The 23,429-nt window shown below is 46.1% G+C and overlaps 3 protein-coding genes across 3 annotated transcripts in view; 2 read left to right on the top strand and 1 right to left on the bottom strand.

The window, feature by feature from the left end:
- Nucleotides 1-5,856, bottom strand: part of LOC118555230 (olfactory receptor 8B3-like) — a 238,155-nt gene extending 232,299 nt beyond the window's left edge. The window contains 1 exon segment of the mRNA XM_078058818.1: nt 5,726-5,856. The gene's annotated coding sequence lies outside the window, so the exon portion shown is untranslated.
- PANX3 (pannexin 3) lies at nt 1,599-8,674 on the top strand. The gene is made up of 4 exons (XM_036123249.2): nt 1,599-1,899; nt 3,087-3,229; nt 5,684-5,898; nt 7,430-8,674. Exons 1-4 carry the CDS (start codon nt 1,719-1,721, stop codon nt 8,067-8,069), a joined length of 1,179 nt encoding a protein of 392 aa, XP_035979142.1. The 5' UTR covers nt 1,599-1,718; the 3' UTR covers nt 8,070-8,674.
- Nucleotides 8,675-11,396: 2,722 nt separating this feature from the next.
- TBRG1 (transforming growth factor beta regulator 1) lies at nt 11,397-21,892 on the top strand. Its single transcript, XM_036123245.2, has 9 exons — nt 11,397-11,781; nt 13,592-13,662; nt 14,299-14,531; nt 15,113-15,249; nt 15,543-15,689; nt 19,859-19,956; nt 20,222-20,332; nt 20,717-20,859; nt 21,551-21,892. Exons 1-9 carry the CDS (start codon nt 11,632-11,634, stop codon nt 21,694-21,696), a joined length of 1,236 nt encoding a protein of 411 aa, XP_035979138.1. The 5' UTR covers nt 11,397-11,631; the 3' UTR covers nt 21,697-21,892.
- The last annotated feature ends 1,537 nt before the right edge of the window (nt 21,893-23,429 follow it).

Here is a 23,429-nt window from a genome sequence, read left to right as displayed (position 1 = left end):
TGAGAGTGTGGAGAGACTAATGGGGAATAGAATAGATCCTGTTCCCATGCCTGGATTATTCCACTTTGCACACAGGGCAGCTCAGAATCAGAGTTGGCCTCTAGCCTGGGGATGGAGAGAGAGGCAGGCCCAGCCTGGACATTTGTGAGCCCAGGAAAAAACAGTTCAAATAGAGGCCCACAGACCATATACCTAAACATTTTAAAGTTATAAATCAAGCTAACTGTTAAATAAAATATGTTCTATCTGTCTACCTTGTCACACATATATACACACACATAATGATAATAATCACTAATGATCAGGAACGCCAGGTTTGAATTTAGAATCCTCAGACTTCCCAGATCCCTTCTTCCCAAACCACCTAAGTCCCACATTGCCAGAAGCCTCACAGTTACATGTGTGGGCACTCCACGACTTTTAAATTCTATCCAGATCCCTACAACAAGCAATTTCTAAAGCCCAGGAGTGCACACCAGCAGCATGATCTGCCCTTGGGAGGACGCACCTGAGGAGAAGGCCTGTACCGGCCCTGGAAGCAGGCCGGCGCCACCTCGACAGGGAATTAGTGTCCCAGGTGCTAGGAGAGTGGCCTACCTCCCAGTGGACACTTCCCCCTAGCCCCAGGGACTCTTTGCCTTGTAAGCATACAGCCAAAGGGGTCCAGTGTGAAGGCCAAGGTCAGGTCCTCTCTTGCCAAGTCTAGAGGTGGTGCTAGAGACAAGAGTGCCCTATGCCCAGTGTTTGCTTTTCCACCCACCCAACTCCACCAAGTTGAAATAGAGTTGACATTTGCCCTACGCTTTAGTTTACAAGGCACCTTCACATACAATACTCTTAATCAATCCTCACAATCTTGTAAGATTACAACATAATACCATTTGATAGATGAGAATACTGAACCAAAAGTGACTTGCCTAAAGTCACGTAATAAAAAAAAAAAAAAATGAGTACTGCTAGGTCTACAGTGGGAGACTTTTTCCTCCAAATTTTAAAGGCCATGTTCTTTCCACTATTAAATACTGCCACCCATCCCCCAGCTTTCTAGAGAACTGACGGAGGCTAAAAAAAAATTGTAAATAGATGGAAATTGTATGTATGTGGCTGAAACACTGTGGGAGAAGACCAGAGGCAGGGAAGGAAATTTAACAGCAAATATAGAGTAGTTTCTGGGAAAGAGCCTGGGCCCAAGGCGAAAATCATCACGGAGACAAAGAATACAATGTAGGAGCAACAATCCTAGCTAGGTCTTGGGGGCCCCACTCCCACCCTAACCACAAAATGAGGGCCTTCAACAGATTTAAGCAATCTCCACCCAAATTCCACACCAATTACATGGGGGGCCCTGGCTCCACAACCCTCCTTCTCTCCACCACCCCACCAAAAATACTTTATTAATGAGAGGCCAGCATAAAGCCACGGGGCTCCATCTGCTCGGGGACAATCCAGAGAGAGCAGCCTGGCACCAGCCCCGGCTGACGCCCGACCCTCCTCCAGTGAGGACCCACTAAGCTCTGCCTCCCTCTAATTACCAGATGCCTGGCTCAGGGCCTGGCCGGTTATTTAGAGAACGAGTGCCTGCTCCTAGCACAGATCCCCGCGAGGCTGGGGCTGCAGGCACTGTCCGCTCAAAGCCAGCTGCCTGAAGGGGCCATCTCCCCACACCACTGTCCTGGGACCCTTCCTGCCGCCGCCGCACCCCGAAGGTCCCTGGCACCATGTCGCTCGCACACGCAGCTGCAGAATACATGCTGTCAGATGCCCTGCTGCCCGACCGCAGAGGCCCCCGCCTCAAAGGACTGCGCCTGGAACTTCCCCTGGACCGCATGGTCAAGTTCATAGCTGTGGGCTTCCCCTTGTTGCTGATGTCCCTGGCATTTGCCCAGGAGTTCTCCTCTGGTAAGTGGCCTCCAAGACCCGGTGTACGAGAGACCCCGCTTTGGTTCCCTCTGTGCCTGGGCTCTGAAGTCAGACAGCTCCCACACTGTCCAGCTTTTGTGACTCTGGCCTGGGCACTACCCAAAAGGCAGGCGATGCAGGGGTTAAGAGCACCAACAGAGCAGAGGTACCGAAAGTTTTGAAAGTCATTTCCCAACTTTTATAATAAAATTATTTAGTTTAAATCTCAGTATTTCATATATTTTATGCATTGCAATAAAATAAACTTTTATTTTGATTTTCATATGGATGAGAGAGATCGGAGTTCCATGTTTTCAGGACACCAGACCGCTAACGGTCCTAGTCAACCATGCTTTAGACGAGTCTCTTACCGTCTCAGCCTTCTCCTACTCTCCCCCTCCCAGGCTTCCGATTTGAGGACATATGTTAAGAGCCTGACATATCATACGGGCTAAATAAATCCATTCCTTCTTCTCCACAGACCGTGGCCACACACGCAAACATGAACAAACACATATATCTGCTGTTCTAGGCACTAGATTAACTCAGCAAATTTCCTGTTAAAGAAAAGGTAGACTTCCTGAGAACTGGGATTTCTGGCTTTCTTTTCTGGCTGTGTGATTAGCTTCCTATGTTTCCCAAGGGGTTATCTCAACCGTGCACTGCCTCTTCATTCACCCACAAGATGGAAAGAACCATTGGTTCCCATTTCTTTCTCTCTCTAGAGAATGACAGGAAAACAAAACTCTCCCCCCACCGAGCCCACTTTCCTTTCAGCACAACCTGCTCACCCTTTCTCTGGATGTGGGCGCAGAAGCCCAGGCAATTAACCCTCTAAAGTTTAGAACCTAGAAGATGTCAGTCCTCTCAGGAAGGTCTCACCCCCAAACCCAGGAGTGTGGGGCGCCCCCACTGCCCACGTGTCTGGGAGTCCAGGGGGAGCTCCGAGAGGAAAGAACCCACGTCAAAGGCCAGTCACATGGGCAGGCCTGAGCCAAACAGACCTGTGGTGACTTGGCCGTGCGGCCCCCAGAAACTGGGGCCTGGGACGGAGAAAGTGCCTGCCAGAGACAGAAATTGGCAGAGCTGTGGAGGCAACCCCTGGAAGGCTCTCGGCTGGGTGATCCCTGGGTCCCCATTCCTCCGCTCCAGCTCCGGGCTGCTCCCAAGCCGTGTTCCTGTTCCAGGGCCTCCCATCCGCTGCTTCTCTCCCAGTAACTTCAGCATCCGGCAGGCCGCCTACGTGGACAGTTCCTGCTGGGACTCGCTTGTTCACCACGAACTGGATGAGCTGGGCCAGCACAAGATGAAGTCCCTGTGGCCTCACAAGGTAAGGTGGGCTGGGCTCCATCCGGCCACTGCGGGGCAGGGCGGGGCAGGCCAGAGCCACATCATTGTCTTCTCTCTGGTCTCTTCACCACCCCACCCCCTACTTTTTTATTTTCATCATTGACTCCTGTGTTTCTTCAAGCGTCCGGTGATCTTTGGTCGCCCACTTTTATCTGATTGGAAGCTTCGTGCCCCTGGGTGAGGCTGGCTGACCAGCCTTCTGATTACAGTGAAGCCTTTGGGCCATTTCACTGGGGAAACCTCAAATATCGGTGTGTGTAATCCTTTATCTTGGGCCGGTCCCCAAGAAGAATCACTGGATCCTTAATCTGCGCAGAGGGGGCAGGGGGCAGTGGGTACTAAGCTCAGCTGCCAACCCTCTAGGAACTCAGCTGTGGGTCTCAGCACCTAGTATTCACTCAACTAACACAGTTCTCAGTGCTGTTCCCCTGCCCTCAATGGAGTCAAGTGCAAAAGCTCTTTGGTTTAATGTTTCCAAAGAGTGAACCACAAGCCTCTGCCAGGGGATGGAAAGGGCAGTCGCTTGTTCAGTGCATCACGTTACAGGGAGGATCAGTGGGTCTGTTTTTTCAGTACTCCTGTTGGCAGCCCCACCTGTACGTCCATTTTCAGAGGTACCTCATAGCTGCAACTCCTGGGTCTTTCCAGCTCTGTGGTGCGAAAACAGCTTGCTTGGCCTGCCTCAACTCCCCATCCTGCCCACGGGCCACCGTTTCCTAGCATGCTACTGCTTTCCAGTTTGCAATGTTTTATGGCTCTTGTCTCCTATTTTGCTTGTCCTGATAGAATTAGGTCTTTTTTATCCCCTTATTGTCATTCTTGTGGGGCTTCATGAGGGAGCAGAAGTCATGGGTGTCCAATTCACGATGTTGAATCGGAAGTCACTCATGACGTTTTCCAGTTATGACAGTTTACAAGGCCTCCAAAGGCCACACAGGTCTGGGACCCAGACAAAACCAGAGACTTAATGGAAAGAGTTCATGGGGGTCTCTGTCACTGGAAGTGTTCAAGCGGGATCCAGATGGCAACAAGGTCAAGATATTGCAGACGGGATTCAAATGTCAGAAAAGAGTTAAACGGTCTGTCAGGATCGCCTGAGTGCTCTTTATACCCAGATTCCCTGGCTCCACTTAAAACCCACTGAAACAGAATCTCCGGGAGTGAAGTTTATTTTCAAGAAATGCCATTTCTTGAACAGGAATGAAAAGGTTCTGATTTTCTCCAGTGGACTGGTGTAGTTTTCCTAACCTGTCTCTGGTGTTTAGTTCAGAAACACACACACACACCTTTTTCTTCTCTACCTAGCTGCCACCAAATATGCATCCTCCCTCTTTTTCTTCAAACTCTCCTCTAATATAAAAAGCATCCCTACTTCAAGAAAAGCTATAGTCAAGTAGTCTTTAAGGGAATAAGCCCCAAAATCAGACTGCCTAGTTCCCAATCCTGCTCCCCCACCCACGAGATGTGTAACCCTGGCCACGTCACTTAACCTTCTCGTGCTTCAGTCTCCTTGTCTGTAAGATAGAGATATTAATAGTGCCTGCCCGGCAGCATCCCCCTGATGATCAAAAGAAACATGCAGGTGAAGCACCTAGCACAAATGTAGCTTCAAAAAGCCTACAACAAGTAGTTTTTACTGTGGCCAAAATAGTGGCTTGTCTCAAGTAGCATATTGTCTAGTTGAGAACACAAGACTCCCACGTACCTCAATGTCAGCTTGTGTACATGCATAACAGAAGTGGCCCCCAACGAATTCCAAGGCAGTCCCTGAGGGTGTCGTTTGGCATGACCACGACTGCAGAGATGAAAGGACCACCGCACAGGAGAGGAGTCAGGGAAGGCATGGAGGATGTGGGATTTGACCTCCTCCCCTCAGCGACGTTGGGGCCCCTGGCTGGGCTTTGAAAGCTAACAGACTCTGGATGCCTAGCAATAAGAACTTGGAGCAGTCAAAGAAAGAGAGGTTGATGGAGAATGAAGATTGAGAATGAAGGTCGCTCTCCCCCAGGATGCGATGCCGTGACCACAGTTGGCCGTGATCTCTGGTTAGCGACCCAGGCTAACATTCATAGGGAACAGGTGGTGTGTTCTCATGTTCTCTCTCTGTCCCCTTCTCCCCTTCTCTCTCCTTCCTTCCCTCCTTCTGTCCTTCCCCCTCCCTTTGCCCTCCCTGGGGTCCTCCACACCTACACAGACTCCAGATCTGAGGAGTGGAGCTGGGGAGCAGAGAGACCCACCATCCCTTCTCCTCTGGGCTTCACTATATTCAGCCAAGTCAGCGGAGAGCCTTAAATCCTGGGCCTGTGGTGGCTCATTCCCCACCTGCCTCCCCTTTCTGAGGCAGGAAGCAGGGAATGAGAGCCCCTCACTCAGAGCTCTCTCTACAGGCCCCTGCACCCTGGGCCTCCCTCCTCAGCTCACTCTCGCCCCACAGGCCCTCCCCTACTCCCTGCTGGCCCTGGCTGTGGTCATGTACCTGCCCGTTCTGCTGTGGCAATACGCGGCGGCGCCGGCCCTCAGCTCAGATCTGCTCTTCATCATCAGCGAACTGGACAAATCCTATAATCGCTCCATCCGCCTGGTGCAGCACATGTTGAAGATCCGGCAGAAGAGCTCAGACCCGCATGTTTTCTGGGATGAGCTGGAGAAGTGAGTGGCCTCTCCCACCCCTTTCTGAAGGACTCAACTGCACGTTAACACAATATCCTTGCAGGGTCATCTTTAAACTCTCCTCTGTACCATCCTTCTCAAGAATCCAGAGTGTTTAACACACCATCTCACTCACTTTCTATCATTTCTCTACAGGGAGGAGAGAAAGGACTCTTCCTTAGTTGACAGATGAACACCCCGAGTCACAAAGGGACTAATGTCTCTAATGTACCCCTTCCATATACCATCCCCCCCGCTCAGACCCTCCCCCGCCGTGCCTCCAGAAAAAGACCCAAATTCTCCCAACTATTTTTCCAAGGCCTTCTACACACTGTCACCAACTACTTTTTCACACGTCTGACCACCAAGTGACAGAAACCTCCCACTCCACCCAGGCAGTCTCCTCCTCTTCTCCTGAATAACCATTCATTCACTGAAGCATTCGTGCATCCTTTACTGCATCCCAGGTGCTGTTCTGGGTGCTTCGGACCCATCAGTGTGTGCTGCGTGTGTTGGGGGCAGGGGTGGGGAGGAGACAAAGCTACCCCTACCCATATGGGGCTCACATTCTACTGAGGGGAAACAGACAACAAATAAACACAACACGAAAGCAAATTACATGGCAGAAGATAAGTGGTTTGAAGGGGAAAAAATGTAAAGCTGGGTGAGGCGGTCAGGAAAGCTGGAGGGTGGTGGAGTGGTGCAGTTTTAAATCAGGCGGCCAGGGGGCGCCCCACCAAGAGGAGCGTTGAGCTGAGACTTGAACAGTATTCTGTCTCATGTTTGTACACATGCTTTTTCCTCTGGAAAAAGCTCCTCTGCCATCTGTCTTCCTGGACTCCATCTACCTCTTGAAGGCCATCTCTAGGACAGCACTCTCTGTAAAGGTTTCCGAACACTGTGGTCCGCGCCATTACCTCTCTCCTAACTTTCACAACACCATGGTTTATATCCATCATTTTAGCCACAAATCAAGCATGATTTTTATTTCCTATTTGCTTATCTTATCTGCCTCTTCCCCACAAGCCAGACTGTAAGCGCCTTCAGAGCTGAGACTGGCTTACCTGTGCCTGAACACCACAGGTCTCAACAAATACCTGTTAGCATGTTTATTTTTATAAAATAGGTGAATTGGCCTAAAAATCATCCACAGAGTATACAGACCAAGAACCAGAATGTGGTTATCTAGACTCCCAGTCCAGTGCTAATTCAATAAGCCTATTGCTTCCTAAGGATCCCATTTTAGCTTGAAGGTTTAGTCTGCTTTGCTGGGCAGAAATTGAGTGTGACCAATGGTTATTCACTGATCATTCACTGGGTTGACCACATTGCACTCATTAGTTGGAGAATGAAGATCTACTCACACACCTCTTTGGGGAGAGGAGTGGTTATGCTCAGGGAAGGCAGATTTTCATGTGAGCCAAGAATGCCACATCGGATGCACAGATTCCATTATGTCCCCACATGGCTCTCTCAGGATATGGTTCTAAATGGTCTCTCCTAACCCTGCTTCCTTTCTTCCCCTGCCCAGGGCACGGAAAGAACGATACTTCGAATTCCCCTTGCTAGAGCGGTACCTGGCATGTAAGCAGCGCTCACATTCCCTAGTGGCTACCTACCTGCTGAGGAACTCCCTCTTGCTCCTCTTCACCTCAGCCATCTACCTGTACCTTGGCCACTTCCACCTGGATGTCTTCTCCCAAGAGGAATTCAGCTGTTCCGTCAAGACAGGGCTGCTAAGTGATGAGACCCACATGCCCCATCTGATCACGTGCAGGCTGACCTCTCTGTCAGTTTTGCAAATTGCTAGTCTCTCCAGTATAACAATATACACCCTGTTGGTTCCAGTGATAATATACAACCTCACACGACTATGTCGGTGGGACAAACGACTACTATCCATCTATGAGATGCTCCCAGCTTTTGATCTCCTCAGCAGAAAGATGCTGGGATGCCCTATCAATGACCTCAATGTGATCCTTCTTTTCCTCCGAGCCAACATCTCTGAGCTCATCTCTTTTAGTTGGTTGAGTGTCTTATGTGTTTTGAAGGACACAACCACCCAGAAGCACAACATTGACACAGTGGTCGATTTCATGACATTATTGGCTGGCTTAGAACCCTCAAAACCTAAACATCTCACCCACCGAATAGGTGATGAAAACCCTTAGTTAAGAAACCATGGAGCAAGAAATTTTATGGAAAGTAAAACTCTCCCTCCTTCTTCACAAGCCTCACACACTAATGTACAAAAATACCCACTTTAGAAATGCAAAGTGTGGATTCAGCTGAATCATCCATCCTGTATTATGTTTTCCTAAAGGTGAGAAGGTAAAATCAACACATGAAAACAAATCTGTAAGTTAGAGCTGAAGAGTCAAAGAATTAAAAAAATTAGGTCTAGAGCATTCTATGAGGATAGAAAAAAAAAAAAGCTAAAACTAAACTAAAAGTCTAGACATTCTACAAGGAGAGAAAGTTCCAAAGGCTATTTATGGAGGCAGGTTCTTCTCTGTATATTTACTCCATGGCCCTTCTAGGATGCACACTCAGCTTAACCCAAAGAGCATGTGGGGCAATCTGCCAAGTGAATAAAAACGTGAAATCCCTGGAAACCCTGTGGTGTGGCCTGAAATCCTAGGAACTTGCCAGCTTGCTTCATGGAAGTCACTGACCCTGCCCAGACCCTGTGTGGCCCGCAGAGTGGGCCAGAAGATAATGATGCAGGAACTTACCTGCTCTTGGGGGTTAGGACAGCATAGAACAAGGCCAGGGCCGTGCGTCAGCTGTGGGTGGAGCTATGGTGGTTTTCATCATCTAAACCAGAAACTCACTTCACCAAGGGCTGGGGTTATGGGCTGTGGACTCCTTCATGACTCCTAATGGGTCCAGGTGTGCTTCTAATCCTCCAGGGGATGCTATACCTCCTCCACTTAGAGCCAATCACTGAATAGCAACCACTTAGAACTAAATGGGAATGACAGTAAAGTGCTGTTGCCCCTTCTCTCTCTTCTCTGACTCATTATCCCATTTTAGCTTCTAACTTCCATTTCTGTGTCTGGACTTAATGGAACCTTGGTCTGACTTCAGAGGCCCCGCTCAGCCCACAATACCATGTTGTCTCTCATTGGATATTTCTTTTTAGAGCTGCATATTTCTTCAGAGAATTTTTGTATAGGCCATTTAGACCCTTCCTCATATAGGTAAGCAGAAAAATTATATTGCTCCCATGCGTCTGATGATGCTGAGCCTTTGAATGTGCTGTCTCCCCTGCCCAAGATGCCCTCCTCCGTTCTTCACCGGCCGCCACTAGCTCTCCTTCAGAGTCTGCCCAGCCATATTTTCTTCAACATGGCTTCTCTATCTCCTCCCCTGTTCCCTAACTATGTGCTGCCACATCATTCAATACCTACCTCTGAGATAAAAGTTATTACCCTGTATTAATACTGCCCAGGCACCCAGACAGGTGCCTGTCTTTTCCTCTTAAATAAGTTTCCTAAAAGTTGTGTCATAGCGGGCACTAAATAAATACTCTTCTGAATAAATAAGTGACTGAACGTTGCTTGACAATGTTATATTGTTTGGAGCACACAGACCCAGCCCCTAAATAATCTTGTATAAAAAAAAGCTTTGTGCACAAACATGCACTTCACAGCAACTGATGACCAAAAACCAAACAACATGGAAGTAATCATGTAAAATTATTATGCCATAACTAGAATACTAAAGATCCGTTTGAAATTATGCTTATAAAGCAGTCATAATAACACCACAAAATGACTATAATAATGGTAAGTGGAAAAAAAGGAAACCTTGTATTATCTAACATACATAAAAATGCATGAAAGTATTAACCACACATGTTAAAAACAGCTCACCCTGTGTGGCAACATTATGGATTTTTAAAAATCTTCTTTGTACTATATTTTCTAAATATCTAAAACTTGCACACAGTGTTTTATAAGTTGTAAGGAAATGTTTCTAATGATGAAAAAATATTTTAGTGCAAATTCCACTGAAATCCATTGGCCAGAGCAGCTTGAAAACTAAAGCAATGATCACACTTTCCCTCCCACTAGGTATGATACCAGCATATGAAGAGGAATAGTGAAAATAAAGTCAGATCACAAAGCCTGCAAGGACAAAATATAGCTGGACAGCAAATAAATCATGCAGTTGGCAAACAGATTTAAAAAAAGAAAAAAAGAAAAAGACAATCTCTCCCTATCACTCAATTATCTTTTCTCAGGTTCCAAGAAGCAATCTATACTAGCAAAGGTATGATTGTGGATATTTTGTAGGCTGAAAATATTCCTGGCAGTTTCCAAAAATGATTCTATTATGGCTGCCTTGAGTTATGGTTGTGAAAGCACACTGGCTCCCAGCCAAGTCCAACAAGGGCAGCCTTCAATACGGAGGGACATAAAAGAACTTTCCTAAGACTCCGCTGTGTTAAAACCATTTTGTCAGACCCTGTCACTATTTTTTAATTTGCAGAAATGACATACCTGGGTCATCAATTCTAAACCTCTCTTTTTGAACTCTGATTATAAGTTACTTATACCCATTAGCGTTACATTTTTCTCCAGTAATTCACTTGTTTTAACTATGTACATGGTTTCCTTAATTTCCATATACAACTCTAGAAGTCTACATTTTGAATATGTAACTGTAATTATATTTTAGATCAGTAAGAGTACCTTACAACTTAGAACCCTCATTAGCCCCCATTATTCTAAACAGTATATTCAGTTTTAAACAGGAAAAACCTATGACGCAGAGGCTCACTCAGCTAGTTATGGCACTGCTGGAATAAGCAGGAATACATGCCTTTCATCTTCCAAACCTGAGCCTTTACCTATACCGCTTCGTAAACAATTATCTACCCTCCTTATTTGATGATTTTAGATAGACCTCGGTTACAAAGTTAGCTATAAACATACTTTTAGTTTCGTCAAGGAAACGTTTACTGAGTGCCTACTTAGTGCTAACATGTTATTAAAATTGCGTGTTAGATCTTGTCTTCCCTATTAGATTCTAACCTGAGGAGGCAGAGGCCTAACCTGAGGAGGCAGAGGCCTTTTTTCCATTCACTAGTGTCGTCCCGGATCCTAGTAAAATCACGGCCTAATAGGCTCTCAAGAAACCTTTCTGCGAGCTGTATACAAGAAAGCCGCAGTCCCAGCACTTGGGTTCAAGTGCGTCCCACAACCCGGGAAGACCTGTGTTAAGAAGTGTGGGAAACGCGTTGAAACCCAGTGGGCCGGCGGGAGCAAGTGTGAGACTCGCGCCGGGAATACGGGGCGGGGGGGGGGTTAGGCGTCAGCTCCACACACTCCAGCTACGCACACAGCGCGGAGTCACGGAAAACCGTCTCCCGCCACCTTCACCCGGCCGCCTCCCCGCTCGGGTCCGCCGACCGGCACTGTCGCGACCACCGCAGGCTCAGCCGCGACCACCGCAGGCTCACCGCCCCGGAAGTTACCCGCCGCCGGCGCCGTTACGTAACTTCCGGGCAGGACTTACTTCCGAGGCAGACGCGGAAGTGCGGGGAGGCCCGGGGCTGAGGTCGGTTGCCGGACTTCTGGCGCGGCCGTCCGCCTTGGGAACGTTCTGGAAGGATAGATTCCTAAGAGGCCGGATCCCGGCAGCCCAGACGAGACGAAGCCGGCGCTCTTCGGCCCAGGAGCCGATGCCGGCCGCGCCCTGGAGGCCCCGTAGCGGGGCCGGACCATGAGCCTGCTGGGCGGCCCGGCCTCCTCGCCGCGGGCGCCGCTGCAGTCCGGCAAGGCCAGGATGAAAAAGCTCCCGAAGAAGAGCCAGAACGAGAAGTACCGGCTCAAGTACCTGCGGCTGCGCAAAGCGGCCAAAGCCACCGTGTTTGTGAGTCTGACCGTCGCCCGGCCCTTCGCCTCGACACTCACGATTCGCGACATCTTTCCCCACACCGTTCCCCTCCCAGAGTGGCAGGAGCAGTAGTGTTAGCTTTTGCAGTACACGTCACTTCTCGTTAGCCTTGTGTCCTTGGACAAATTGGGTAGTTTCTGTACTCTTCTCTTTCCCGACCCGTGAGAGCCAACTACCTTTCGGAGTTGCGAAGATTAAGTGAGGGAAGTGAAGTGCTTGGCACCTAGAAGAGGTGCCAGTAAGTTTCAGTCATTGTCGTTCTTACCGCAAAACTCTTGGAAAGGCGTTTGATTCTCAAGGGAACCCTAGAGTGAGGCATTGTTTTTAAAAAATGGCAACACTGAAACCCAGAGAGATGATTTGCTCAAGGGCACTGTGTCAGAGCCCTGATTCCAACTTAGACACCCTGGTCCTAGTTGACTGCTTCCGCACCCCGAATACGCACAACTGACCTCTTCCCTCAACAGGCGCGTGAAGCTTTCAGTAATTTACCCCCTTCTAATCCCTTGAGTCTCAAGTATTCCTGCTGTTCTTTTATTGTAGAGGCGCTGAGTTTATTAAGTGAACTGGCCTGCCGGCCACAACTTGAGTGGCGGTATTCTGGTTGCTCCAGCTTGCCTCAGTGCAGGGAAACAGGGAATGAGTCCTCGAATGTGCTTCCATGGCTGAAGCACCACCTTACCTCTTCTTTCTACCAAAAGCTTTGGACATCTCTCAACATTTTTGGAAGGATAAGGGAAGGTTTGGAAACGAGAACGTTATTTTCAAAAGCATTTATTTAGCACTTGTGTGCTCTGGAGACAAATGAAGAAAGTAGAATTAAGAGGACTTGCTACTTCATTGGCCAGTCCCTTTCTTTTGTCCTCTACATGTCAGAGGTACCTAAAGTCTGAACATTAAGAGTTTGAGGTCCCACTTGTGGAACACCCAGATGAGAGCATTTCTTTTACAACTGATGCTTGGGAAACAGATTGAGGCAGAAAGACGATACTTGAGTACACATAAGTAGATTATGAAGTTTAAGAATTTTGCATACTAGAGTTGATTTTATTCTGTCCAGTTTTTCTCTTTAAGGTTCATATTCCATGGGATGCTTTGGGTTAGGTTGGTTTTATAAGCTCCCCAAGAGTCAAGGCACTTAGGAATGGATATTTCTCATATTTGTAAGGATTAAATTTAAGCATATATGGATTTAAGCAGTATGCCCTTTTCTCTGCCAATACCCTAATTAGGGTGATCATACATCTTGGTTTGCCTAGGAGACCCTTGTCGACCATACTGTACTGGCATAATAATTAATAGCACCCCCTTTTCACTCAAATATGCCCCAGTTTCAATAAGTTATGTAATTACCCTGCCCATAGTGGAACTTGACTCTGCCTTTACTGTAGGTTTTTTTAATAGTTTCTCTGCAAGGTAGAGTAGCTCATCCTTCTCACCCAGCAACACTTCTTTGGTTTGAAATATAGATCTTCTTGGAGTGCCTGGGTGGCTCAGTCTGTTAAGCACCTGACTCTTGATTTCAGCTCAAGTCATGATCTCAGGGTCATGAGATCGAGTCCTGTGTTGGGCTCCTCGCTGGGCATGGAGCCTGCTTAGGATTCTCTCTCTTTCCCACTCCCTCAGCCCTTTCCCCCCACCTTCTCCTCCATCTCGTTCCTGCGTGTGAGCTCTCTCTCAAAAAAAAAAAAAAAAAAAGAAAAGAGAAATACAGCTCCTCTTCCCAGAGTAATACTTTGATCTTTTACTCTTTTTATGTGATTATATCCAAAAATTTTTCTTAAAGGAAAATGCTGCTATTTGTGATGAAATTGCTCGTCTGGAGGAAAAATTTCTTAAAGCGAAAGAAGAAAGACGGTGAGCTGCCTTCATTTTGTGTTCAGAATCACATTTTCAGTGATTGATATGGTGTTACTGTTCTGGGAATTTTTCTCCAGTGGAATTTTTGTGCATTACAACCCATTGGCTACTGATCAAGTACAGAGAAACTCACAACCTCTAGTACTGGTTCCCATTTACCCAAGTTGTGTTGGACCCTGGGGATGAGACAGCTCCTTTACTCATCTTTCTAACACAGCCCTCTTGCCACATCTAATGAGCTATCTTCTTGTAACTCCCCAAGGGAGAGAAAGAGAAGGGATAAAAGAAACTGCCTCTCATTCCACAAATACTCAGTATGTACTACTCTGTGCAAAGCACAGTGGGTATATATAAAATATATACATAAACAGGTCCTGGTATGTGCCCTCTGGAAGCGTAACACCTTTCATCATCAACATCTTTAGATGCAAGAGAGATAAGTTACAGTCCTTATCTTTGGCTCCTTGACGTATTGTCCTCTGGAGCTTCATTAGTCCCTGGGCCCAAGAACATTATTTTTATGAGTGTAATAATCTTAGTATATAGTTCTGGCTTCTCCAGTACTTGAATAAAATACCAAATTGAGATAAACCAGAAGTTCATACCTCTGCGCCCTTTCCTTCCCAACCTCAGGTATTTGCTAAAGAAGCTCCTCCAGCTTCAGGCCCTCACAGAAGGGGAGGCACAGGCTGCGGCTCCCGCCCACGGCTCCAGTTTGCCCCTGACTTACGGTGTGGCCAGCTCTGTGGGAGCTATACAGGGAGCTGGGTCCATTTCTGGGCCCAGCACTGGGGCTGAGGAACCATTTGGGAAGAAATCCAAGAAGGAGAAAAAAGAAAAAGGCAAAGAGAACAACAAACTGGAAGGTACCTTGGGGAGAGGATATCACTTGCCCCTGTGGCCCAATGACTAATGGCAAAGACCTGGAACTACTGATAGACACACACGACCACAGATGTCCTTAAACCCTCCTCTGATCCTTAAATAGCCCTAATAGCCCTCGGGAAGCAAGTGTATTAGAGCCACTTTGGGTGGAGGACTTCTAGACAGACCTGGTTAAATGTGAAGGGAGCAGGCTCAGGCCTCCCCCACACACACACACCCCCAGTTCCCCAGGTTGCCTTCAGTTCAGTCTTTCCTAGAGGCAGGGAAATGGGCTAGGTGGCCTTTTGAGCACACAGATGGCTTGGGAAATTTCTGATCTGATAAATGAAGTAAGAGGCCTTAAAAAGTGGAAGCCTTTTAGGCACTAATATTAAAATTAGCCACTGCCAGGTGGGTGGGTTAGAAGGATACTCTGGGCTTTGGGGGAAAGTCCCATGTGCCCATTCAGTGAGTATATAGAAGCAGGATTGGCTTACTGCTCTTAGCATTCACGTGTAAATTTTTCCCTTCCCCTTAGCATTGGGAGGGGCCTAAAGTGGGTGACCCCAGATTTGCGTTTCAGTTCTGAAGAAAACATCCAAGAAAAAGAAAATGGAGGGAGGTGCTCGCAAGCTGGTTCAGCCCATTGCCCTGGATCCCTCAGGACGGCCTGTGTTCCCCATCGGACTGGGGGGTCTAACAGTATATAGCCTGGGGGAGGTGAGTGAGACCACCGATACATAGAGAGGAGACTCAGAAATATGGGAATGGGGTTGAGCCTTCCCTCCCTGTTCCCATTAGCCGCAGCCCCTTGCTGATCCAGACCAACCCCAGAAAACCTCCAGTCCCTAGGAAACCAGGTCAGTTTTGTCTGCTGCCCAGCCTACACACTTTCTCTCTGTGATTCGAGTCACTCTTTGCAGCCCCAAAGTGGTCTTAAAGGCTACCACAGTACACTGGACTCCTGAATTCTCCAGCGACCTCAGTCGCAGATTGGGAAATCTTTCTTATAGATCATCACCGACCGACCTGGCTTCCATGATGAGCGCGCCATCTACCCCGTGGGCTACTGCAGTACTCGAATATATGCCAGTGTCAGGTGCCCAGACCGGAAGTGTCTGTATACCTGCCAGATCAAGGATGGTGGCATGCAGCCTCAGGTACCCACTCTACGAATAACCGCTCTTTTCCTTTTCTTTCTTTCTTTTTTTTTTTTGAGAACCTTCTCTGTGACAGCCACTTAATAGGTATTACCTGTTTTGACCCTTAGAGTACATACTGTATAATAACCATTTGGGTAACTCCAAGATGCAGAAAAGCGATTGGCCCTAAGTCAGACCTTTGTTATTAAGTGCTGGAGCTGGGATTTGAATCTGCCTGGCTGACTCTCATCCTGACGCCCTTTCCTTTGAGCCCTGCTGCTTGTACTGTTGCTATGGTGACGGTGAGGCTGAGCAAGCCTCCTTATGTGTGACGCGCACGCCTGTGTACCAGAGCGATGATTCTGATACTCTGCCATTTCAAGAAGGACCAAAATGGAGGAAGCAAAGAAACTACATATGGGTTTCTGATTGCACACACTCTGAAGGACCTGGGAGACGTGAACCTTAGTCTTAGGAAATACCTTTGTTCAACCTTCCCACTGCTGTGATTCAAGGCAGTTCATTTTCCCCAGCCATCACCTCTGATCATTGGGAAAAAATAGACCATTTTCAAAGTTCCAGGCTTCCCTGTCTGGTGATGTTACAGATCACTAGAAAGTTGGGTGGAAGGAGGTAGAGGCAAGGAAAGGAACCTTTGAGCAGAAGCTGAGAGCCTGCCTGATGCATGCGGATAATACCGCACCGCCCCAATCCTGGTTAGAGCACCGTTAGGTACATGTGAGTGTTCAGATGACCTGACCATTGCAGGAGTTCTGTTTAGAAAGTACTCTAACAGAAAGACTTATTGTAGCAATATACCATATTTATAACAAATTATAAATTCAGTGCAAATGTAATCAAAATTTAATAGGATTGTAATGGATATTGACAAGCCGATTCCTAATTTCTTTAAAGACAAACTGCTGAAATATTTCTGAAAAGAAGAGTTTGCGGGGTTTTTAGTGTCCTTTTTTTTTTTTTTTTTTTTTTTTAAAGCTTGTTAACCCCTCTGGACATTATTTTCAGGTATATCGTGAGGTTTAATCCCTTTTTTTTCCAACTAACATGATGTGGTATCTCTAGTGTGCATATAATGCATATTACACTTGAGTATGCTTCCAGATGGTTCTTTTTCATCTCTTTGTTTATAAATGCTACTAGGACTTTTAATTACTTTAGCTTTATAGAATGTTTTATACTATATGTTAACAGAAAATATAGAAGAATATTTTTATAATCTTTGAGGTGAAAGCTTTTCTTGAGCAAGGCATGAAATGTAGAAGCCATAAAGGAAAATAGTAACAGATTTGACCATTAAAAATTTAATAAATGACAAAAGACCCAGTAATCCAAGTTAAAACTCAAGCAAAAAACAAGAAGAAAATATGTAACAGTGGATTAATATCCAGATAAAGTGCTCCTGTGGTCAAATATAAAAAGCAATCAGATACAACAGGTATTTCATAGAAACAGTGCAGGTGGTTGGTAAGAACGACCTCATTAGCAATTACGGAAATGCAAATAAAAAGGTCTTACTTAGCTCATAGGCAAACAGCAGAGAGACTGATAATATTTAGTGTTGGCCAGGGTATAGGAAAACAAGTATGCATTAGTATGAGTGAAAATTTCCAGTCTTTTGGAAGGCAACTTAGCAATATCAACAAGTTTAATATGTGTGTCCTTTGACCCAGAATACTGCTAGGTATTCGAGTATTTCCTAGAAAAATGTGCAAATGTGAATAAAAGAGTTACATATAACAATATACATTATGGCATTGTATGCAATGGCAAATTAGAAATAGCTGAAATACGCATCAGTAGGAGAACGGTTAAAAATTAAGATTTATCCACCTTGTGTAATATTATGTAGCAGTTAAAAGAATGAAGTAGAGTTATACATACAAACAAGGAAAGCTCTCCAAGATTAAAATATGAGATTTTGGCCTTTTATTTGCTCTTTGTGCAAAACAGAATAGTGTGCATACAATATAAAAGATTGGAATTGATGTGACCCAGTACCAAATAAGAGAGCCATCCTGGAATATTTGAAGATAATTACTTGCGTTTTTTTTTTCATGCATGGCTAAGAAATAAATATAAACCATCAGTATCTTCAACTTGAAACATATGTCATTGGTTGGTTGAAGTAACAAAACCACTGACTAAAACTCACAATTATTGACAAAATTGAAAGAGCTCTAAAATTTGACACAGTATAATTGAAATAAAAACTGCAGAAGAAAACTTAACAGCTGCAGAAACCATACTCAGTAAAGTAGATTTTGGATTCTAAAAAATGATCAATAATGCACATGATTGTTTGAAAATATACAGAAAATAAATTAATCCTGTTTGGAATAATTTGATTAAAGTAAACATTAAAAAGCTGAATACTGGTTTTTTTGTTTTGGTTTTTGTTAAGTTTTTATTTAAATTCCAGTGTTGGTTTTTGTTAAGTTTTTATTTAAATTTTTATTTAAATTCCAGTGTAATATTAGCTTCAGGAGTAGAATTTAGTGATTCATCACTTACTACAGCACCCGGTGCTTATCACAAGTGCCCTCCTAATCCCCATCGCCCATTAACACCCCCCCTCCAGTAAACCTGTTTATTCTCTCTAGTTAAGAGTCTGTTTTATGGTTTGCCTCTCCTTTTTTTCCCCCTATGTTCATCTGTTTTGTTTCTTAAATTCCACATATGAGTGAAATCATAGGATACTGTCTTTTTCTGACTTATTTCACTTAGTATAATACATTCTAGCTCCATGTCATTGCAGGTGGCAAGATTTCATTCTTTTTGATGGCTTAGTAACATTCTAGTGTGTGTGTGTGTATGTGTGTGTATATGCCACCTCTTCTTTATCCAGTCATCAGTCGATGGACATTTGGGCTCTTTCTATAATTTGGCTATCCGTGTTGATAATGCTGCTGTCAGCATGAGGGTGCATGTTTCCCTTCAGATCACTATGTTTGTATCCTTTGGGTAAATACCCAGTAGTGCAATTGCTGGGTCATAGGGTAGTTCTGTTTTTAACTTTTTGAGGAAACTCCGTACTGTTTTCCAGAGTGGCTGCACCAATTTGCATTCCCACCAACAGTGCACGAGGGTTCCCCTTTCTCTACGTCCTCACCAACACTTATTTCCTGTGTTAATTTTAGCCATTGTGACCACTGTGAGGTGATACCTCATTGTAATTTTTATTTGTATCTCCCTGATGATGAGTGATGGTGAGCATCTTTTCATGTGTCTGTTGGCCATCTGTGTGTCTTCTTTGGAAAAATGGATACTGTTTAACTGAACTTTATAGAACACTAGTCAAGGAATTTCATTGGCTAAATAGAACTTCTTACAGAAATATTTTCTTTGCAAAAATTCACTGAACTTATAGAAAACTGGTCAAGGAATTAAGTTGGCTAGATAGTATTTGTTACAAAAATACTTTCTTGGCAAAAATTCCTCAGTATAATTTTGATTTAAGGGGTTTTTTTAATAGATATTTTGCTTCAATATTATGGATATTATAGACATAGATAGATATATAGATATTACAGATACTTGCTTCGGGGTATTTTGCAATTCAAAAAATAAACGAGGCTTGCAGTAAAAATGGCCTTCCTCCTAGATACTACAAAGTAAACGTAAGGTTACATGATCTTATTTGATCTCATGTATTTCTAAAATACCATTTGTGGGGTGCCGGGTGGCTCAGTTGGTTGAGCATCCAACTCTTGATTTTGGCTCAGGTCATGAGATCGAGCCCCAAGTCAGGCTCCCCCTCAGCAGGGAGTCTGCTTTTTCCCTCTCTCTTTCTCTCTGTCTCTCTGCCCCTCCCCACACTGGTGCTGTTCTCTCTAAAATAAATCAGTCTTTAAAAAATAAAAAAAAATACTATTTGTATTTGTACTGAAAGATGTAAGTAAGTAGATAGGAAAGGTATGTAGCAAATTAAGTGTTGGCCACTGGAGAGCCGTCAGGCAAGGTGTATAGAACTGAAACAGTCAGAGGACTTTCTGTGTTTTCTTGGACTCATTTGAATTTTTAACAGCACTCTAGGAAATTGTGCCCACCTTCTAGTATCATATACTTCAGCTTCAAGATCTAGAGTGAAGAAGTAGTTATAGGAGTAGGATGACTTTCTACTACTTCCTCCTTCAGGGTTGATCTCATTGCCCTTTGATCTTTCTCAGTTTGAAATTGTTCCTGAAGATGACCCCCAGAACGCCATTGTCACCTCTTCTGCAGACGCCTGTCACGCAGAACTGCTCAAGACCATAAGTGCTGCTATGTAAGTTGAAGCTTGAAGACAGACAAGTCTAAAGAGATCACTTGTGGTACAGTGAGACTTTCCTTGTGTTTAATGTCTGGAGATCCCCTATCTATAGAAAGCTATCCTGCATCCTTTATATTTCTTACCAGAAATCCTTCGGATTTCTCCAGAGTATCCAAGTCAAGAAAGTGTGTTCTCTGCATTCATACCCACAGTCCATTCCTAAACCCATTCTCCTCTCCATCTCGACTTGTAAACTACAAATCCTTCCTCTCCTATTTAGGGGGAAACTAATGCCCAACCTGCTTCCATCTGGAGCTGACTTTTTTGGGTTTTCTCATCCAACTATTCACAACCTGATCCAGAGTTGTCCAGGAGCTCGAAAATGCGTCAAGTAAGTGTGATCAAATCCATTCCCTTGAGAGAAGCACTGTGACCGGCAGTTACTGCTTCGCTCGTTCTTCCGCTTACTGAGCTGCTTCTGTGTGCAGAGCGTGCTCGCTCCGCGGCCAGTGTGCCTCAGTGTTAGTCCCCAGCCTCAAGTGAGCAGGAGCCAGCCCCCCACTGCGGTAGAATTACCAGCGTCTGTGAGGACCATGACCGCAGAACGGTTGCCAAGTCCTGCAGACACCGATCTTCTCTTAGTTTCTTTGTTAATGTGATTTTTAGATACATATGGGAGAGACCTAGAGGAGAAAATACCTGATCTCTCTGGAAGTCAGAATGGGTTATTACAGCTAACAGACACCCCTTACAACGATGTCCCTTGATCCTGCAGTTACCAGTGGGTGAAATTTGATGTGTGGAAACCCGGAGATGGGCAGCTGCCCCAAGGACTGCCAGAGAATGATGCGACTGTAAGCTTCGAAGCCTTTCAGAGACAGGCCTTTGGTGAAGATCATAGTGATCCCATTCTGCAAGGTATCTTAACTTTACCTTCTGGTTTGAAAGTGGACTGTTTTTAGGCCGCCCTCTGCTCTTCATTCAGAGTTGACTACTGCAAATAGCTGGGCAGCAAGGGATAGAAACTGCACCGCGCCGACCACAGAGAGCCCCCGGCGCGAGGACGGGCTGGCTGGCCTGCCGGGCTCCCCAGCAGTGCTGGGGGCAGTCACGGGGAGCGGCTGCCGTCGGGGTGAGGCGGGGCCCACGGGGAAATTAGGCTTTCTCTTTTTCTAACCTAAGTAAGACCCAAGCGGGGCTCCAGGGGAGAGTCTACTGTGCAGGACTAAAATTTCAAATGAAGCCAAGGGGACCAGGTCATGGCCTTGGTCCCGCCTGTGTTCAGTGGATTCCCCGCCACGAATGGGTGGAACGATCAGGGATCTGGCCTTGGGTGATACAGGGAGAGCTCTGGACTGGAAATAACAGAATTAAAATTCTCACTCTCTCCCTCTAATATACTGTATAACCCTAGGCAAATCACGTAATCTGTCTTGGCCACGGTTTTCTTCGTTGTAAAAGTTAAGTTTCTGTCCTGTCTTACCAAACAAGGGCGAGATTCGGCTGACAGACGTTAAGGGTGTTAGGAATTGAAAGGACGTCCGTGTGTCTTGATCAGTCCCCTGAGATTCCCAGGCAGCAGTGGAACTGAAGGAATTTTCTTCTCCAGGATCCTTGGACCTTCCAGAGCTTCAGCCCACACCCTTCGTGTCTTCTTACGAACCCGTGTTCCTGACGCACGAACCCCTGGTGGACACTCACCTGCAGCACCTGAAGTCTCTGTCACAGTGTAGCCCGACTCCGTCTTCAGACTGAGCAGGAGGGCGTCGCATAGCATGTCATTTAACTTAAAGTAAAACTCCAGATATGGAAGAAGACAGCACTTGAGGAGTGAAGGAGATACCAACACATTTTGTCACGGAGGCTCCTGTGGTGACTGTGTTCCCTGGGAAAAACTTCAGCTGCTTTATTTTTAGCAATAAATTTCTCTTTATAAATCTGCTTATTTTCATCTTGTTGTAATCAGGATTTTTTTTTTCCTTTTTTTTTTTTTGCTTAGCCCTGCCTGAGGTAAAGTTAGTGTTCTGTAAGCCTGAGTGAGAGGAGGCTGCCGACTCGGGAGGGAGAGGTAGGAGTCTGAAAGCCTTGCCCCTGGATTCTGCTCCTAGCTCCAGGAATGAAGTCCTGGCCCCTGCTACCCAAGAAGCTGCTCTTTTCATGTCGCTAGGATCACAGCCCAGTGCTACTTGTCCCCAAGCTGGAGAGGCCAGGCTGAGGCACGCCGTTCGTCTTCTTCACACGTCACATCCTTCAAGGAAATCAAAAAGTCCTCTGTAATCCTGTCCGCCCCCTTTGCTGTTCCTTATCCGAGAATGTGCTTGTTGCTGAATAAACTGAGTGCACATGATAACAGAGATACAGCGCGTCGGGGGGCGGCCCCCGTCCCTTCACTAGCCGGCTGATAACATGACTGTATTCTATGCAACTGGATGTGTTGGCCTGCCTATGACGCCGACGGGGAGCTTTCCCGCCTCGCCTGAGCCGGACCACAGCAGAGCCGTGGGGGCTGCCCTCGCTGGCCGCCAGCCGGGTACCCGGGCCGGCCAGAAGGGAGCCACGGAAGGACCCCAGAACAGGAAGACCGGGGAACGAGTGGTGACAGGTGTCGCTGTGCCGCAGTTCCTAGCTGCTGACTGGGGACAACAAGAAGGGGCATCTTGTGCCCCAGGAGTAGATGCGCCGGCGGAGGGAGGGGTCGGACAGCCACGCTAAGAGCACAGCGCACTGGCCACGGAAGTACCCGAAACTAACCGCCGTTCACTTTATGACTCTTCCTGCAGTCTTTTTATAAGTCTGTGTACTTTCACAGTACAAAAAAATAAAATCTGGATAACAGCAAGCCAGGGGCTCAAGGGGGATGACTCAGAGCTGTCCGAGCTCTCAGGCCTTCCTTTCCTCGCCGCCTAAGTTGGCTGGACGCGCGCCTGCGCAGACGGGACAGCTGCTTTAACACGGAGCGAGGGTCTTCCCCTTGTAGTGCGGTCGGAGTGAAACGCCAAAACGAGCTCATTTTAAGGAAGATATTTTTTAAATAAGTTATCGTGCTGTTTGCTTTAATAAGAGTATTTACTTTGTAGCCTTCCTAGAGGAGTGGTTTTCAAACTACAGATCTCCACCCACTGCTTGTTCCTAAACTTAGGGAGTCAAGACCTCTGTTTTTAAATTAAATAAAACAATTAGAACTTAGTAGAATGTGTCACATGTCCAAACGTTGAAATTTGGGTTTCAACTATAGTGTGTACATAATGTATTTATGTAAAAATCACATGCATACACATGAAAGGGGTACATGGAATAAATATAAAATGTTTTTACTGTGGATCATTTTTTAAAAACTTGAACCACCCCCCCCCCCAAGTATACTTAAGACATCTTTTCATCTATTGGATTGTTAAAGATTTAAATTTGACGATATCCAGTGTCGCTGGGAGTGAGGCTAAATGCTATACCTTGGTGGGCACTTTACCTTGGTGGGACTGTAAACCGTT

The sequence above is a fragment of the Halichoerus grypus genome, chromosome 11, assembly GCF_964656455.1.
Source record: "Halichoerus grypus chromosome 11, mHalGry1.hap1.1, whole genome shotgun sequence".
Lineage (NCBI taxonomy): Eukaryota > Metazoa > Chordata > Mammalia > Carnivora > Phocidae > Halichoerus > Halichoerus grypus.
The sequence above is the reverse complement of the archived record's forward strand: the minus strand, read 5'-3'. Positions and strand labels throughout refer to the sequence as shown.